Source organism: Suillus subaureus, assembly GCF_016647635.1.
Source record: "Suillus subaureus strain MN1 chromosome Unknown BJ212scaffold_12, whole genome shotgun sequence".
Lineage (NCBI taxonomy): Eukaryota > Fungi > Basidiomycota > Agaricomycetes > Boletales > Suillaceae > Suillus > Suillus subaureus.
The window spans coordinates 406097-423968 of NW_024538568.1; the positions used below are offsets into that span (position 1 = coordinate 406097).

At 46.5% G+C, this 17872-nt stretch overlaps 6 protein-coding genes across 6 annotated transcripts; 4 read left to right on the plus strand and 2 right to left on the minus strand.

The window, feature by feature from the left end:
- Positions 1–35: 35 nt before the first annotated feature.
- BJ212DRAFT_1479868 (uncharacterized protein) lies at positions 36–743 on the plus strand (the record flags this gene model as incomplete). The annotated part of the gene is made up of 1 exon (XM_041339961.1): positions 36–743. One exon carries the CDS (start codon positions 36–38, stop codon positions 741–743), a length of 708 nt encoding a protein of 235 aa, XP_041194103.1.
- A 134-nt stretch (positions 744–877) lies between these two features.
- On the plus strand, positions 878–1042 carry BJ212DRAFT_1236569 (uncharacterized protein; the record flags this gene model as incomplete). The annotated part of the gene is made up of 1 exon (XM_041329541.1): positions 878–1042. A coding segment is annotated over one exon (165 nt), but the record flags the coding sequence as incomplete, so codon positions are not given.
- Positions 1043–7108: 6066 nt separating this feature from the next.
- On the minus strand, positions 7109–8579 carry BJ212DRAFT_1298901 (uncharacterized protein; the record flags this gene model as incomplete). The annotated part of the gene is made up of 4 exons (XM_041332761.1): positions 7109–7365; positions 7477–7517; positions 8088–8270; positions 8467–8579. The coding sequence occupies 4 exons, from the start codon at positions 8577–8579 to the stop codon at positions 7109–7111; spliced, it is 594 nt and encodes a 197-aa protein (XP_041194105.1).
- Positions 8580–9957: 1378 nt separating this feature from the next.
- Positions 9958–10659, plus strand: BJ212DRAFT_1479872 (uncharacterized protein; the record flags this gene model as incomplete). Its single annotated transcript, XM_041339962.1, has 5 exons — positions 9958–10092; positions 10153–10260; positions 10320–10396; positions 10459–10522; positions 10573–10659. The coding sequence occupies 5 exons, from the start codon at positions 9958–9960 to the stop codon at positions 10657–10659; spliced, it is 471 nt and encodes a 156-aa protein (XP_041194106.1).
- Positions 10660–11918: 1259 nt separating this feature from the next.
- BJ212DRAFT_1479873 (NAD-dependent epimerase/dehydratase) lies at positions 11919–12377 on the plus strand (the record flags this gene model as incomplete). The annotated part of the gene is made up of 2 exons (XM_041339963.1): positions 11919–12297; positions 12352–12377. The coding sequence occupies 2 exons, from the start codon at positions 11919–11921 to the stop codon at positions 12375–12377; spliced, it is 405 nt and encodes a 134-aa protein (XP_041194107.1).
- A 616-nt stretch (positions 12378–12993) lies between these two features.
- On the minus strand, positions 12994–15768 carry BJ212DRAFT_122169 (cytochrome P450). Its single transcript, XM_041329393.1, has 13 exons — positions 15429–15768; positions 15274–15374; positions 15126–15214; positions 15028–15071; positions 14839–14976; positions 14644–14782; positions 14319–14584; positions 14205–14271; positions 13877–14152; positions 13527–13829; positions 13448–13480; positions 13367–13395; positions 12994–13313 (listed from the first exon to the last, which is right to left on the minus strand). The coding sequence occupies exons 1-13, from the start codon at positions 15550–15552 to the stop codon at positions 13114–13116; spliced, it is 1809 nt and encodes a 602-aa protein (XP_041194108.1). The 5' UTR covers positions 15553–15768; the 3' UTR covers positions 12994–13113.
- Between the last annotated feature and the right edge of the window lie 2104 nt (positions 15769–17872).

The window sequence follows — 17872 nt, forward strand, 5'->3', positions numbered from 1 at the left end:
CCAATGACTCGTACCTACAAATCCAATGATCGATCATGCAATGGAGTGATGTCATCTCCTGCATCCGCATGCTTGCACACTTTTCCCGTTTTCTCTCACCGCTGTTCTCTGACCTTCAAAAAGCGGCAGAACATGATACAGTTATCATCGTCAACGCAAGCCAGCACAACTGCGACGTCTTGATCATCTTGATTGACAAAGATCCTGCCCACATTCCACTTGATATCACACGAGCTGAGTTCTCCGAGTTATCCTCCGAGTCCCAGTCACTCACAGCTCATGCCGGCTCATCCAATTTTCAAGCAGAATCACTCAAGATCGTTGGTATCCTACGTAAACTTTGGAATGTTGTTGTTGGTCCTGTGGTTGTCGTGCTCGAGAAGTTCATTCCACGTGGCTCACGTGTCTGGTGGTGTCCTGCCGCTGAGTTCACGTTGCTTCCTATACGTGCGGCAGGACCCTATGGGCCAGGCACTCATAACTTTTCTCACTTCTACATCTTCTCCTACACGCCAGCTTTGGCCACACTCATTCGCGCGAGACAGCAGGTTTCCAAAGATGCGTCGGATAATCATTTCGTTGTCATTAGCCAAGCAAATTCGGGAAGAGGGCATACCCTGTGGTGTGTTGCTGATGAGTTAGCCGTCGTCACTCAGCATTTAGCGCCCGTCCTATCCTTTACATCGCTCGAGGACAGCGATGCGACTGTTCAAGGAGCCTTTGATACACTCTGCCAAAACTAATGGGTTCACTTCGCCTGCCATGGTTGCCCGAATCGCAAGCAACCATTTAACTCTTCCATTCCAACGCGCGACGGGGGATTGACGATAAGGGACACCATCCAGTCTCGCTGACAGAATCTGGGCTTTGCATTTGATTAGCTTGCCACACCACGGTGGGCGACGAGTGGCGCCCTGATGAGGCGATCCGTCTTGCTGCCGCGATGCAATTCTCCGGATTTCGCAGTATAATAGGCTCTATGTGGTCTGTCGATGATGATGTGGCACGCCAGATTGTTTCTGCCTTTTACAACAACATATTTGATGGCTCAGGGAGATTGGACCACACGTGCTGCTGTAGCGTTGCACAAGGCTGTGAAAAAAATACGCTCAAAAAAAAAATTACATTGGAACAGCAGATCATATTTATTCACATAGGCGTTTGGTTTGATACCTCGTGTTTTGCTTCTGTAGTAACATTGTACGAACAAGTGATCAATACCCTGTCGGCGTACACGCTCGCGATACATCTAGAGATTGCATAGCCAATCCTCATAATGGTCGCGGAAGCAATTCGTGTGACTCCCATGTGTGTGCTGCTCCATCGCACGTGGACCTTGTCGCCGAGTGGTGGCATTGCTACATAGGTTGTTGAGTTGTCTCCGTTCGAGACGTGAGTAACTCTTCAAGAAGCCGCGATGAAGCTGGGTCGTCCAATCAGTTACAGCAGAGAGTACTGAATGAGTGGTGGTGACAGGCAGGGCCAAAATACGGTGCTGTTGGGACGTCGTTGTAGTCGGGCAGCATAACCCGTGTCGAAACCTTGCTGAAGGCCGGCATTCAAGTCAACAACAGGGTTTGGCTCGAGGAAGCGATTCTGCCTCGTAACTACTGTAAATTCACAATTAGACGGAAGACGAATATAGAACAACTCATCTGGAAATATAGTGTAGCGTGTCCGCATCATAAAACAGCGCTCGAGCTGGTGTTAGACGCTGGGGAAGCACTCTGTAATACCAAATCAAATGAAGACATAGGGGGAAATTCCGTGACAGGCAGCTGTGTCACGCGATGCACCCGGACGTAGCGGGAGGCCAGTCAGTAGGCATTATCTGCCGGTCAATGAATGCAAACTAGAGTTAGTGTACGGTCAGCGATGGAGGCAAATGAACTGAAAGTTATGAACACGTTCAGTTTCAGAAATTCTGCCTGGATGTTAAATCGGTAATGCCGCTCATGCGGCAAGTCCCCGACTCTGGCTCACTTGTATTTTTCTTTCTGCAACAAGATTCCTCACTTTATATTCAGACTACACTGCTAGTCTACTGAGAACCCAGATTGATACACGGATCTGCTCTTTATCAGTAGATACATCATGGCAACTTACTGTTTGACAATCCCATTGACCTGCAGCATGTCCTCTTCTCCACAGTCCATAACCTTGTGTTTATTCCCTCACACATATTTGACCATTAACATGTTTCTAGTCACATCATCTGCATTCGACGTGATTCCTACAATATTGCGAATCAAAGCATCTGGTGTTACACTCAGCATTCATAAGAACAACTAGACAGAAACAAATGATCTAAAGCATACACCTATGTACAAGTCATGTGAGTTAAGCAGTGTATTGCAGGCCCTGGTCTGCATAGGTCAAGTTAAAGAGTACAAGCATAAGAGATAGAGTATATATAAAGGGATTAAAGCGGAGCTTTAATAAATGAATCGGAGATGAAAAGTATTTAGCGAATCAGAAAAGAGAAAGAGAAATTGTACGATAGAATGTTATAGAATGATTAGCAATCATAAATAAGTGAAGAGGTGAAAGGAAAAAGAGAAACTGTAACATTACCCCCGTTTTAAGGGTAGTAGACACTGACTACTATCAAAGAAGACAATGTGATCATTTATAATTAGTAAGAAGTTTGGAAGCATTACCTAGTTCTGCTTCTTTCATCCATTCGTTCTCAGAACTCGGGAATCCCTTCCATTTTACATAATATTGGCATCTAGATGAAGATCTGCGGTGTCCGACAACTGCTTCAACTTCATGTTCTTCTTTGCCATCAACCAAGTCTGGGGGAGGCAGAATATAATTAGGGCTGTGGGTATCGTTCTCTTTGTAAGGAGAAAGGAGAGCGGCATGAAATACAGGATGGATGTGCCATTGCGCAGGTAGTGCGAGTCGATAAGTTATCGGAGATAATACATCAGTGATGACAAATGGTCCTTCGCGTTTAGGAGTGAGTTTCTGATTAGGATATCCGAGATGGAGGTTTTTGGCTTCGAGCCAGACTTTATCGCCTTTAGAGAATGGTACAAATTTAGAGGTGATTCATTGACGCATAGTGTTACATGCAAGTTCATGAGCGGCTAGCGCTTCGTCACATGCTTTATTAAGCAAAGAGAGTCGTTGTTCGATATTAGGAATGTCAGATTTCGGATGAAGATCAGGAAGGTGATGTGGGTGATAACCCATCATGAGGTAGAAAGGGGATGTGCTGCATGCAGAATGGTGGTGTGAATTATGAATGAATTCAGTGAGTGGCAACATGGGCACCCAACCGGTTTGGTTGTTAGCACAGAAGATCCAGAGGTAGACTTCGAGTTCTTGGTTTACTTGTTCAGTCTCTCCATCACTCTGGGGGTGGAATGCGGTGGATAGGGAGTTCTTGTATCCGAGGAGTTTTCCGAGTTCAATCTGGAATTGGGAAGTGAACTGAGGTCTGTGGTCAGAGATAATTTTATCATAAAGTCTGTATCTAGTGAAAACTTTAGAAAAGAAAATGTTTGCAACACCTTCAGCATCTATAGTTTTAAGGCAAGGGGTGAAAACTACCCCCTTCGAAAGTCCATGGTCGACCACGACCATGATAGAATCAAAGCCGTCAGAAAGGGGAAGATCTGTGATAAGATCTACAGAACAATGGGCAAATGGTTGGTTTGAAATAGGGGCCGGAATAGGGGAGAGTGGTGGTGTAGATGGGTGCGTGTTTACTTTATTCTGTTGGCAGATGCAACAGCCGTCTATGAAGTTTTTGACAAATGTGGCGAGTCCAGGCCACCAAAAGTTGTGAGAGAGAAGTTCCTGGGTTTTGAAGCATCCAGGGTGTCCAGCAGTGGGAGAATCATGGTGTAGGGAAGTGAGTTCTCATCGGAGATCTCTGGGGGGTACGTAGGTAAGTCCTTTGAATGAGAGAATTCCGTCGCTCAATTTCCAGTTGGAAAGAGCCGAACGGAGGGGAGGGGGAATAGAAGAGTCTGTAAGTGCTTGAAGCGCAGTATGTACTACGGGGTCAATAGAAGAGGAAATTCGTAATCTGTCCGTAAATGAAGTGTCAATGATGTTAATAAACATCGAGTCAGGGAGGAGTTGAATACTAATATTGTCCTTTTCGACATTATCGTCTGGAAGGTGATCCGTTCTACGTGAAAGTAAATCAGGAATAATAAGTTCTTTTCCTGGTACGTGTTGGATTTGGAGTTCAAATTGGGAAAGGAAGGTTTGCCATCTTGCTTGGCATTGGTTAAGATCTTGGATGTCTCTGAAATAAGTAAGGTTTTTATGGTCAGTCTGAATGGTAACAGGATATGGAGATCTGAGGAGATAGTGTCTCCACGCTTTCAAAGCGCGGACAATCGCGAGTAGTTCTCGATTATAGATCTGATAATTTCATTCAGTGGGGTTAAAGGATTGAGATAAAAATGAGCATGGGAGCCAGTCTCCATTGTCGTTTTTCTGAAGGAGTACTGCGCTGGTAGTGTAAAGAGAGGCATCAGTGGCAATTGCAAAAGGGGAGTTCTTATCGGGTATTTGGAGGATAGGGGAGGAAGTGAAGATACGCTTCAGCTTATTAAAAGCTTCCTCACGTTCAGGGGTCCAAGAGAATTCTTCATCTTTCTTGGTTAGGTCGATTAGGGGTCTAGCAATCGATGAATAATCAGCAATAAACTGTCAGTAAAAGTTAGCAAATCCAAGGAATGATTGAACTTCCTTCACTTTCGTGGGAGTTTTCCATTCGGATATACCCTTTAATTTGGCAGGGTCCATAGCGATAGAACTGGGTTTAATGATCATACCGAGATATTTGATGTTGGTCGCATTGAAGGTGCATTTTTCAGGTTTAAGATGGAGGAGGTTGTTGCGGAGTCATTGGAGTACTTTATGAGTTCAGATACAGTGGGTTTCATTGTCTCTAGAAAAGATGAGTATATTGTCCATAAATATAATTATCCACCCTTCCTGGATCATGTCTCTGAACAAGTCGTTCATCATAGACTGGAAGGTGGCAGGCGAATTACACATTCCGAAGAACATGACCATGGGTTCAAAAAGTATCCATAGCATAGGGGTCTTTCGCCTTGGTATAGGAGGGAGGTGCTATTAAGGTCCTTCAGACCTTGACATCTAAGGCTTTCTCTAGCCACAGTCTTGATGGTGGTGGGGGTGGTTTCAAAGGCATAAATAGCGGAGACTATCTCACACTTTAGGCTGTTCCTGAAGAACATAATCTTGGTGTTTTCTTTGGAGATGCCGGTGTCAGCGAGGATGGTTCGGAAAAGGGATGTGTAAGCGGCTACACTGCCGGTTTGTCGGAGAGAGGATATGCAACAAATTGCAGTCTGTTCAACGTTCTTAGGAAAGAAGGTTGACTTGAATTGCTTAGTGAAATCTCCCCAGGTTCCATAAGACTTTGCTGCGACAGCAGCCTTAAGTTGGCCTTTGGCCCATTTAGCAGCCTCACCTTTAGTCATCAGGCTGAGGGCGAAAATGACCTTCTTCTTGTCATTGTCATATACTTCATCATTCATATCTAGGTACACTTTGACTTGAAGCGTCCATCCCTGAGCAAGGCAGGTATTGCCATTGAAGGGTGAGGGGGTCTTGCCGATTTCTTTAGGCATAGTAGTGGTCTGGGATCGTTCATAGGTTTGGGTATGGAAATTCCAAACTTTGTTCTTTGGGGCTACAGTAGCGTAGTAAGCTGCCCACTGGGTAATCGAGTATCTGGTGCCTTTGGCGTCTGCACAGAAGAACTCTTGTTCTTCCTCGTCCCAGGTAAAACTAGGAGGGGTCGGTGCGATCAGTGGTATGTTGTTCTGTTCTGGACACAAGTTCTAGGGAACTGCATGGTAAAGTAGTAACTTGACCTTTTGTTACACTCAGTGTTCATAAGAACAACTAGACGGAAACAAATGATCTAAAGCATACACCTATGTACAAGTCATGCGAGTTAAGCAGTGTATTGCAGGCCCTGGTCTGTGTAGGTCAAGTTAAAGAGTACAAGCATAAGAGATAGAGTATATATAAAGAGATTAAAGCGGAGCTTTAATAAATGAATCGGAGATGAAAAGTATTTAGCAAATCAGAAAAGAGAAAGAGAAACCATACGATAGAATGTTATAGAATGATTAGTAATCATAAATAAGTGAAGAGGTGAAAGGAAAAAGAGAAACTGTAACATCTGGTGATGCATGTACCAATGGATGTTCCCGAAAGAACGTGTACCAGGGCACCCACAGGCATATCCACAATGAGATCATACATTGTACAAAACCACCCTGTAGGTGAGATGAAGAGACCTGGTCCGAGGTGATTGACTCAGTGGGTCACTTGGAGTTGCGAGAGGTCAGTCACTCTCTCCAAGTACCATCCCGGAGCGGGACTGACACCACATGCGGAATTCTCGTGCTACTGAGAGTCATGTTGCAGTGAGTGGCGACAAAGGTGGTGATGCGATGCGGGTGCAGTCACAGAATCAGGGCAGACGCTGTTATAGCCATAATAACAAGGGTCTTGGCTGCTGGAGACCAAAAAAAATTGGTCAGAAGCATGCCTGCGGCGACATTGACGAGGTAGGGACCAGCAGGGAGCAAGGAAAGGTTGCCGAAGAGCATAACGAGAGAAGGTGGGTGGGAGTGTTGAAACAGGTTTGTGCAATGGAAGGGGAAGTTGAGAAAAATGGTGCTCAAGAGTCGAAAGTCGCTGGTGAACAGGGCAGTTTTAACGGCATTATCCGAGAACTATGCATTGGTACATAGGGAGTTAAGGTTGCAATCCCCGACACCCACTGCAAATTGGGTTCTGTAGAAAAGAAGTATTGATCAGGGGCTGGCATGGCCGAGCGCTGTTACGGTACTTAGAACGTAAGGCACTAATGCACAAAGTCTGATCAACAGGGGTAATCACAATATTTGGACAACGTAGTGAACCGAAACTTTAACTGACAGTAATTGATTTCCTCTGTATATTGTAAACAACAATAAATCTATTCATAGAGGGCTCAACTCTAGATCTTTGATTCCTTCTGTATCTAAGTCTAGAGGCTCATACAACTCGAGCTCGCCATCTAAACCCCGTTTTATAGAAAGATCCTGGCCATTCCTCAGCGCGAGTAATTCGCTGATGACTGCGGGTGAATGACAGTGGCGAGCACCGAGTGCATCATTTCCTCAGCGGAAACGACATTCTCTTCATCAACAACTTGGATGAGGTTTTCTGCGAGCTGACTTGCCCCTCGCCTCTCGAAGGCGATACTGCGCTGATCTCGTTCACTGCTTCCTGCCAATGTAGCATCCAAATCTTCAACTCTTTCAGTGGGTCCTGCTTTCTGGCGCTTAAGCTGCTTCTTGATGTTGCAGTCTCAGGAATTACCAGGATAAACAAACTCGGGTGTGCAGACTCTAGATTAGATGACTGGTGTGGTGAGGATGATTGGTTATATAGCAGCATTGCTAACATGAGCCTGAACACCTTTTTGCGGTGAATAATGTTCTTGAGATTTGATATTCCGTCTGCAATGTACATTCGTGCAGGTGGCATAACAACGTCGTCAGCCGACCGATCAACCAAAAATAGTGGGGATCGTTTATTGATATTGCATGGACCAAGTATGATATAGTCTAGTAATACTGGTAGGACCAGAGAACCGCTGGTGAACTTCATTAGCTTTCCCACGATGTGACGTTAGTCGAAGTAGGTGACTTGATGTAACGGCACAGGAATCCACAGTGTCTTTCGCGCAATATTAACCAGATACCAGTCAGGGTAGATTAGAAAAGAACTAAGGGGAGGCTCTCGTTCTGGGTCGTGGCCGGTTCCTATACTCCTCGATCAAGGCAATCGCCACGCACGAACTGCGGTCAACGACTGTTGAACGACTAGAATCTTAATTCACTGACTTGCCGGAAGAAAACTGTTTTAGATGGCTGACCTGTCTATCCTTGTCTGAGTTCGAGCAACCAGCCTTTACTTGCCCCTCAGGTCAGTGCAACCGGTTGACAGTAGAAAAGCTGCACTCCGTAGCAACGCGACGTTCCTTGACACCGAAGTTAAACACAGTTCATCGAAATGCCTCCTCGTACCGGAGCTCAATGTTCAGGTCCATTTCCCTCGCATCACCTCTCGAAAGATCTAGCTGGACCGCCAATTCCAAACAATGATTGGCAACTCGCTTCACGCCACCACCTCCAATAGCTCTCAAGCACTCACTCTTCAGAAAGCTGTCCTCAACCTCCACATAGACCCAAGGCTTCACTAATGGGAAACTGTAAACTGCGCGTTCGAAACTTTTATGTTGGCGTGACGTGCAAATTGTATTTACCATCGCAACGTCGAAGAGAAAATTGTAACACGGTTTGCCAATCTACAACTATTGCCGGCATCATCCGCAGGCGAACGACGTACCTGTAGTACGTATGATGCATCACATTCTCCAGTGCTCTGCTCTACCTGTATAGTCACCACTGAGTGATGCATTGCTCGGCTGCCCTGTTCGTGACCTCTCCTGCTGGTCGTGGATCCGGCCGCCTTCCCATGTACCCCACACTTGTCGTAATTCCGCCTGGTTCTTCCATGCTTCCTGCGTCTGCTGTCACTCAGTCACTATGATAGGCCCATCAGGGCCTTTGCTATGACATGTTCGATTCCAGGGGCTACGCCTATTATAATGAACGTTCGACCAAATTCAGCCAAGCAGCTGACAAGGACCCAGGGATACCCCTCTTTACGACAGACTTACCCTGGGCTAGAGTGTCCATTCCCCAGACGCTCTCGGTGTCAGAACCTTCTAGCGGAAATTAGGCTGAGAACTAAGGTACAAGTTGGCTTACGACAACCTGCCAAGATCACATAAACATAGTGTAGGGCAGGGCAGCGGCAGGATGACACAGAAGGGGAGAGTGTGCAGCCTGGGGAGCAGCATGTTATTCATGATTAGCCTGGGTCCACAGGCAGGAAAGTTGAAGTGAGTAAATGGGGACAGTATTCGCGGCAGGTCAAGGCTAGCTGAGTTGGATTGCTATGGCCAGACCCGGACGGTGCTGCTGCAATGTGACCAAGCGGTGGACATCCGACGGTGGTCCTAGAGAGTCGGGACCTGTCTGGGTAGGCCTTTAAGGTAGCTTCTCTAGGATGTTTCGAAGTAAGCCTGATGCGATCAAAGGAAGCTGCCAGGACCCAAGTCACGAGAACCGCAGTCGGTGTCGGATGCTTTGGCTTGGATCATCAACTGACATATCAGTTGGCGATTCAATAAACCGATATGTGAAATTATAGCTTGGGCACTTGTCGGCGTAATTGCAGTAAGGTAAGTGTTTGCGTAGCTTATAACGTAACCTAACTAAGCCTACCACACAGTTCGTCGCAGATATCAATGTGTCTAGAATCAGCATTGGGCTGTCGCGGTCGTGAGCCATGGCTCCTTTTACTCCCAGCCTTTGGCCAATTCAACGTTTCCAAAGTGTACCGGATTTCTTGATGTGGTACTTGTTCGGTCCATCACTCACAAGAACTTCGAAGGTCTGATGAATATGATTGAGCTTAATGCCTGTCATGTACCTCCTGACTAGGGAGCCAAGAAAAACTGACACACAAGAACTTCGAATATCCGCCGCGCTGCCGCTTGTTCTTATATTTCATCTCCATCGGCCCCTGTCCTGTCAATTGAATCTAGGCTGTAATAATAACGGCACCCAGGCGGAGACCTTCTACTAGTATTCGCAAAGAATGGTACGCAAATTCCAAGGACCGAGTTAGTATTGTCGCGCTCAGTCTTATCACCCGGATTTGTAGCTCCTATTGCCATTATGTCTGTATTCTTGCCGCCCCATCTTGACCTCATCTGTCGGAAATAGCCCAAGATGCTCAGTATAAAAGCCCAGCGTTCTCTGACCTTTCTTTCATCAGTTCCTCGTCTCATTTAAATCATCTTACTAGCGACCTACATCTTATACAATGCCTTTCCCCAACGATGGAGTGTATACCGTCAGAAACATCGGCAGAAACCTCATGCTCGATCTGTCGGGCAACAGTACCACTGAAGGCAACCAGATCCAAGGCTACAAAGAAAATCACACCGTGGCTCAACAGGTATCTATACGCGTTCGCACCCACTTTGTGACAGGTTCTCACACACATCGCGCATACTAGTGGGTGATCAAGAGACAAAACGAGCCAGGGTCTACCAACAAAACTGTCAGCATGCAGTCCAACAACGACGGCAACAATGGTAATGGATGCTTTGCTACTGCGTCCCAGGTATGCTGGATCGGCATTCATTCATTCATTTGCTTGTTGCTTGACGCGGACGTGGGCAGGATTCGGATGAACCAGTCGTTTATACCAGGCAATCATTCCTCGTTGATCTTATTGCACGCGCGGACGATACTTATACGTGAGAATCTGACGTAGTTCTCAGCAATCTATTTTTGCTGATTTAACGACTCGCATGTACAGTATAAGCTTCACTCTCGGGAACGAGGACCTGGTGCTATCCATTCCAAGCGCAACTAAAAGTCCAGTATGTTGGTGGATCTTTTTTCAAAGCCTTTTGCTCATAACGTCTACAAGGTGAAACTCGAGAATTACGAGAAATCAAGTGCCCGCCAGCAGTGGGAATTCACCCGGGTTTCTGATCTCCAACCGATTGGAAACTAGGCACTCCCTTGCAGAGGTGTTCAAGGTTGAGCAAAGTGCTCCCCGCATATATGTACTACGTCTTGTTGTGTCTGCTTCTGTTGTGTACTAGTCTGTGTACGTTGATTCGGAATAGGATTGTTTTGGTCTGGCTCTAGCTTAGGGAGATGAGTGGGCACAAGATGGCCATCTGTGAATCGTTCGAAGAAGGTGCACAGATTAAGTGCAGATCTCGCAAACAAGCACCACTTGTGGATCACCCATTATTGTTTCACTCATTTACTTAATATTTAGCCATTGATTGTCACGGTCACTAGCGGTCACAGTGAGGCATACGCGTGCCGATCACGTGACGCTGAGATGTAATGAAGCGACTTCGGAGTCCAAGCAAGCCCAGTCACCTCTGACCGCCACTACCACCACCACCATCAAGTCCTATCGGTCATTTATTCCTGAAATTCCTATATATTGCTCATGTCGATTACTGGCTGAAGTATGGTACAAGTCAAACCAGACGTTGATCATTATTTGACTTTGATTGAAAACTGAATAGTCTACTGAGCTCTGCAATGCACCAAGGTCCGAGAGGTTCCACGATTATCAAGGGTGTTAGGTAGATATTAACGTTCAAAGTTCTATGTTGCAACTTCCGCAGGCATATCAGAGAACTGATAGAAACCCGAGAAGGCAAATATCACATTATATGGTCGATAACGATAATCAAGAGGCTAGATATCGGTATAATTTTGCTGTGGGTTATTACATTAATTGTCATGCTTGACTCTATAGAGGAAAGCGGCCAGTGTTTCTGATTTCTGTATACATACTTTGGGCATCCACCACAGTCAGTAATCACAGGAATGTCTACTGACATCTCTCGCTCCCTTCGTTGCCTCTTCATCCCTTTGCCTCTCTAGGCGTCCAAACTTCAAAGCAGTGCAGATGACATGCAGTCTGAACAAGCTTGCAGGCGGTCGTGCCATCACTTTGCCTGTTCCTATATCGCATCTACAATTTCATTTGCTGGCGTATCCTATTTCTTATGCTGCGTGCGTGCTAAATTGAAAACATGTACATAGGAACAACTGGTCAAGATAGATTGTGCTTATGAGCATGTTCCTCGTATAGCGGTTGCGGTCATTCCTTATATCCCGACTTTACACAGGACGGAGTGTTTGCTGAAGAAGGGATTTGAAGTTCATGGTATAATCCGTGGCTCGTCCAGTTTCGACAAGTTCAACCTACACTCCAGTTACATCCTAGCACAGGTTCTCTCCGAGATGTTGGAATACACTGCCGATGTCGATGGTCTCGGCGCCCTACGCCTCTTTGACGCCATCCGCACCGTCAGCCTCGAAAAGCACACGCGGTTCTATCAGGCTTCGATCCCAGAACTCTATGGAAAGGTCGTCGAGACCACGCCATTCTTCTCTCGCAGCCCGTATAGTGTTACCAAGCTGTACGCATACCGGATCACAGTGAACTACCGCGTGGCATACGGCATGTATGCGTGCAACGGAGTCCTTTTCAACCACGAGAGACCGAGGCGAGGGAAAATATTTACGAGAAAGATGGCCAGGGCTGTTGCAGATATCAGTGTCGGTAAGCAGCAATGCCTGTACCTCAGTATCATCGATGCGCAGAGAAACTGGGGACATCGTAAGATTTCATTTGTTGAGATCCATTGTCTCTAGCTAATTGTGTTTATAATAGCCAAGGAGTATGCTGATAGCATGTGACACATGCTCCAGCACCCTATGCATGAACATTTCGTTCTTGCCACTGGAGAGACTCATCCTGTGCGAGAGTTTGTCGAGAAATCCTTTGTGGTTGTCGGGGTTAAAACAATGTACGTGTTTCGTTTTGACGTATGTCAACTCTAACGTGTCTTTGACTGCGCATAGGTGGCGCGATTCTGCACCTCGAGTTGCGACTTTACTGTGGTAAAGCATTCCTACTTCAAGCTTTGTGAGAAATTATTATTCCATCTTCGTAATGCCCCATTGTTGCGGGGATGCTTTGATATCTCTGTTGCCAATGTCCACTTCATCATGCTGTGCTGCGCACTTGCAATCTATTCGTGTCCCGACTTCCTCTATGATATCCACGTATCAGCATGACAGCAAAATGAATTTTATTCGTGGCCGTCTCCTGCTCAAGTTCGTAAATGAGAGTGACAGTAGTGATACGATTCTCAGCGCGCAGAACAGGAAAGAATCTCGTGACGTGGTGTAGATATGATGTTGTCCATGCACTCATATATTTCTAGGACCATTTACATAAGTATGCCTATTTCATCATGAATAAATTTGGTTTGTGAGACCTACAGTGTTGTGATGTGGTAGCAATATTATGCTTGATTAAAATAGCAATCCTTGGAGGACTGGTCGGTTCGTAAGTAGGACTGCGGTGTAACACCATGTAAGTAGAGTACTTCGCGCTCTGTCTGGGTGGGCGCGGATTCCTAGCACAATTCTACCACACAAAATCTTCCTCTCGCACCACCCGGACATTAAGTGGGACCTGTGGTGTCACCCCGTCTCCAGCTGGTGACTTCACAACGGGTGTGTGAAATGCCTTCAACTTCCACTGAATTTCTTTGATGTGTCCGTTGGCGTCTGGATCAGTTGGGAGCGCAAAATGCAGACGAAGGATGAGCGCTGCAAGTATTTCCTCTGACGTCACGCTAGTTAGACTTGAAAGAAAAATGCAAGATGCAAGGGCTCACTCATTTCCATTTCAGCGAACTTGAACCCGCTGCAAGATATGACGTTAATGCACCGATGGGTATGCTGTGTATCTGACTCACATGCAGGAGCGACTGCCGCCGAGGAAGGTCATCCTGCGTATGGTCAGTGAATGCTGTGGCTTAACAGGTAATGACTGACATGTTGGAGTAAACACCGGGATACCTGACGCCGTCTTTTACCCCAAGGGCGGGTACGGATGACCTTGCCTCGACACCATCGAAGGTAACATCCGTCCCTGGCCTGTCCTTTCTACCCGAGGAAGAAAGCCATCGCTCAGGTTTCCACTCATTTGCATCATCACCCCATATACTTCGATTACGATTTGCAGCCAAAATGGAGATGAGAATGACAGTATTTTCAGGTACAACAATAGCAGACAGTTCTGCTCCGGATGACGAACGAACTGGAAATTGAAGGGAAAGCGTAGTTGCTTTGTTCACGCTGTCGAAGTACTCAGTTGAGGGTCCTGGGGGAGATGAATGACATACTTTCGGGCCATGTGTGGGAAAGGAGGATAAAGCCGCAAGGTCTCTCTGACTATTCCATCGAGGAACGGGAGATTTATTAGCGCATCGTACGACAAATGAAGGAGTGGATTGTCATGCTCGAAAAGCGAGGAGTCATTCTGTGCGAGAGACATGGACCTGACGGCATCACGAATTTCACTCCTCAATCGTGCTTGGGCGAGTGGATTCTTGGCAAGTAAGTAAACACAACGAGACAGAGCAGAGGTGGTTGTGTCCAAGCCAGCAAACGCCATAACGCTACAATTAAGCGAATAAAAATTTCCATGCCCGTGGTGAACGAGTAACTTACTTCATTTGGCCCAACAACTCGGTGTCGGCGAGGCGCTCTAAACTGGAAGACGCAAAGTTTGCTTTGACTAGTATAGCATCAGTAAATTGCGGACTCGAACGTTGCTAAACTGACGCATGATATCCATCATATTTTTCCCCTGGCCTGAGGATGAAGTATCTGAAGTCTCCAACGTCGCCTTTTTCTCTGCGAAAGCTTTCTTGCTACCGCGGTCCATGATTTCAACGACTCGTCGCATCTCTCGCACATCCTTCATTGTTTCGGTAGGTATCCAAGGTGCTGTTATCCAATCCAGAAGTTTCGTCCTCCAGTACGGTGAGAAATTGCGCATAACTATTGCCACGGATGGCCGGAAATATATGAACCTTGATATTAAGGGGCTACAATTCGAGTAAAAAATCGGTAAGACCATGGGAGGATTACAATTCATATCTCATACCCTATCATCCGGAGGGCTTCAGGGTACTCATCGTTTTCCGTAGCTTCTAGAGTATTGCTTGGATAACCAATAATCGCCTGGCAGACACTATCGAGTGCACTGCGAGATAGCCACGGCAAGATGTCAACCTCTTTGTACGCTGTTTCCAAAACGTAAATCAGAACCAGCTATATCAATGCGTGTTAACCTGCTTACACCCATCATCCGGGAGCTTAGCTACGAGGATAGAGGTTAGTTTGTGCGCGATGGACTGCAACGTGGGCAATAATTCTCGCGTATTGGAAGTAGAAAAGACAGGATTAAACTGCTTGCGTTGCTTCCGATGCTGCTCCCCTGGTACGCTGTCAGAAACCTTTCGTGAGTCCATACCGTGATGCCTCGCACCGACAGTGGCTATTAGACCTTCTCCGAACATCGCCTTGTTAGTTCTTCGTAACGTGCAGTCAATATTATGCAGTCGTGAGGGAGTTATAAACACTGACGAGATGAACATATCAGGTTCTTCGAATATATGCTGGTCTTTTACAACAACATGATACAGCGCGAGGGGATCAGATAGAAATATCACTTCCTAGGAGAGCAGCATTCACAAGGGTTCTCTGGAGAGATGGCACTATGCATTCAACTTACTCCAGTTCGAAATGGACCGAACAGCCTGACTGCTCCGCCATATTTTTCAGCAAGTTCCACGCAGTAGTCGATGCCACCTTTGAACATTTTGGAGAAATTACCTAGCATGTCTACGTCAGATATATAATCGAATGAGAGAAAGCATTGCCAAGAACCTGTCAGCCAGTGGTCCTTCTTAGGACCATTCAAGTCGATGGTAGGTTTTCTCAACAGTTCTCCAAAGAATTTCCAGAGAACAACCGAGAGGATTCCAATTCCGCATGCTTGGGACAGTAACATGAGTTATGAGAAACAACCTAAAGGTTCACTGTTATAAATTCGCGCTTCTGCCAGCGCATGATAGTTGAATAGAGCTTTTAAGGTGCTCGGACCTCGGCTACCGGGGTCCGGAAGCCATCAGCTTGACACAAATACTGCTGTGGATGGTAACAGCGTGAGACGTGCAGAAGCAATCTGTCCTTTGCGAGCCATTGGTGAACTGGTGACATGTGAAGGATGCATCCGAGTTAATGAGTACTGAGTCAATATTGGCGTTGGCGGCGCGCTGCACACGTGACCGTGTTCGAACTTGTCTTTTCGAACTTGACTCAGAGAACCTTCGACGAGCAAATAAGACTCTTTGAGGTTCACTCAGACGTGTTCTTAGAGGAAAAGATGTTGTTATATGGTAATCTAACGAGGGACAAGGTATTAAGTGAGTTCCAGAACGAATTACTTGCAGAGACAATGAACGAGAGTTTTCGGGCGAGGACGCGCAGCGTCTTCCGGCCCCGAGGGACTAACCTGAAAGAAAGAGGTGAGCTGCGATTCCCAATTGATTAGGAGGGCCGACGACGCATCCAGCGAAGCTCGGAAACCCATTTTTTAGGAGGAGGATACTCACTGGGTTGGTTGTGTATGTGTGTGTTAGCAGACTGGGGGTAGATTCACAGTATGATGGAGGAATTGCTCTTGCAGTTCAGGAGTGGCTTGCATGTAAGGAGCCAGGATTTGTGCGTGGCGACGAAGGTACGCGAGGAAAGCGTCACTAGACCAATGGCCCTTCACTTTGATGATGTCAAATGGGATATTACAAAGCAAGTATTTGAGAATTGACCTGATCCGAATTCCATGACCAGATACTGGTTGACAGCCTGCCGCTTTCATTGCAGGGGTTAAGCATTGTAGGAATTTGGTTTTCATTAATGGATGGTATGAGTCATTGTGATGGTAGGTGAATAGGGTGTTGTTTCAAGGGGGTTCATTGATGCGCAGGTGATTGGCAAAAGCTTCTTCAGGGTCAGAAGGCCCTGTCTGCTTGGCCCAGGATACTTCCTCGCCTTCTAGAGCGCTCTTTGTTTGGGGAAGAAAAAAGGTCTTCATGCAGAGGTTTTGACGGTCTTGGGTGTCACCAACATTGGATGGTTTTACGTGTTTTGCAGGATCGAAAGCGTCGAGGCGTGGGACTGTGAATTTGCCAGCATGCGCTGTGGCAAAGAAGGCTGTGGTTAGGCAAGCGAAAACTGCTGCATCTAGAGGGTCGGAGAGGTTGAGCTGATTGCGGATAGCAGTTATCATATCAATGGTGTATGGTTCGCATTTGCTCCACTTTGTGGAGGCGGGAGCAAGTGATATGGCAGCTTTCAAGAGGGCTTCTGTTTCCATGTTGTTTAAGGACCATGTTAGGCCATGCAAAACATGCCAGGTGCACACTCCGGAAATATAGTTGACTATTGTTTTAGCGGAGTAGTGACCAGCCATTGAGGTGATGAAGGATGATATGAGGATGTTGCTAACTGGTGCATGCTGGTGTTCTGGGATCATTTTGCTGTCACAATATATGTGAAAGGTCAGCAGTCCTGAGCCATATGTTTCGCGAGTTGCTTTGGCATAAGCATGAATCAAGGTGTTGTGGATGCACTGGAGGTCTGATGGGAGTAGGGGAACAATATTGCCTTGTTTGTCTTGAGCATCTCTGGAAGATGCGGGGATCCAGAGATGTAATCTCTCCCTTGCTAAGCAGTGGGGGCGGAGTAAGGATGGGATAGGTGTGAGGCTTGTGTTATAAGCTTTGTTAGATATGAAATGGTGAGGATGACTCAGGTGAGTGAGTCATACAAAACTTACTAGTTTTGTGACGCTTTGAAAAGCTCTTCCCCACATCGTTCGAACTCGCAGTTGATGAATGCTCTTCAGTGGCTCTCAGATTCAGTAACACTTCAGCCCAGTGAGTGAAATGATTTGTGGGTCGTTGGGAGCTTGTTAGGTCTGGAGTTGATGGCTGCTTCGGGTACGTCCCTAATGAAAGGCTGTAGTTCGATTGGGATATTAATTGGGGGCAGGAGGAACTTGGTGGGGGGGGTATATCCCATGGGAGGGACTGTCAGCTGGGTTGTCCCTGCTTGGGACATAGCGAGTAAGAACTGAGCACTTGGTGCTAGCGAGGACTCGATGAACACGTTTGAAGACTTTGTTTGATGCCCAATTCCTACTTTGGCCTGCCCACCAACCCTCGACAATGCCTCTGTTATCTCCATAGACCTTGAAATGAACTCCGGTGGTCTGAGAACCAACGATTGTGCGGATGAGAAACTTGAAGCCAACACCCTCAGCCCATCCA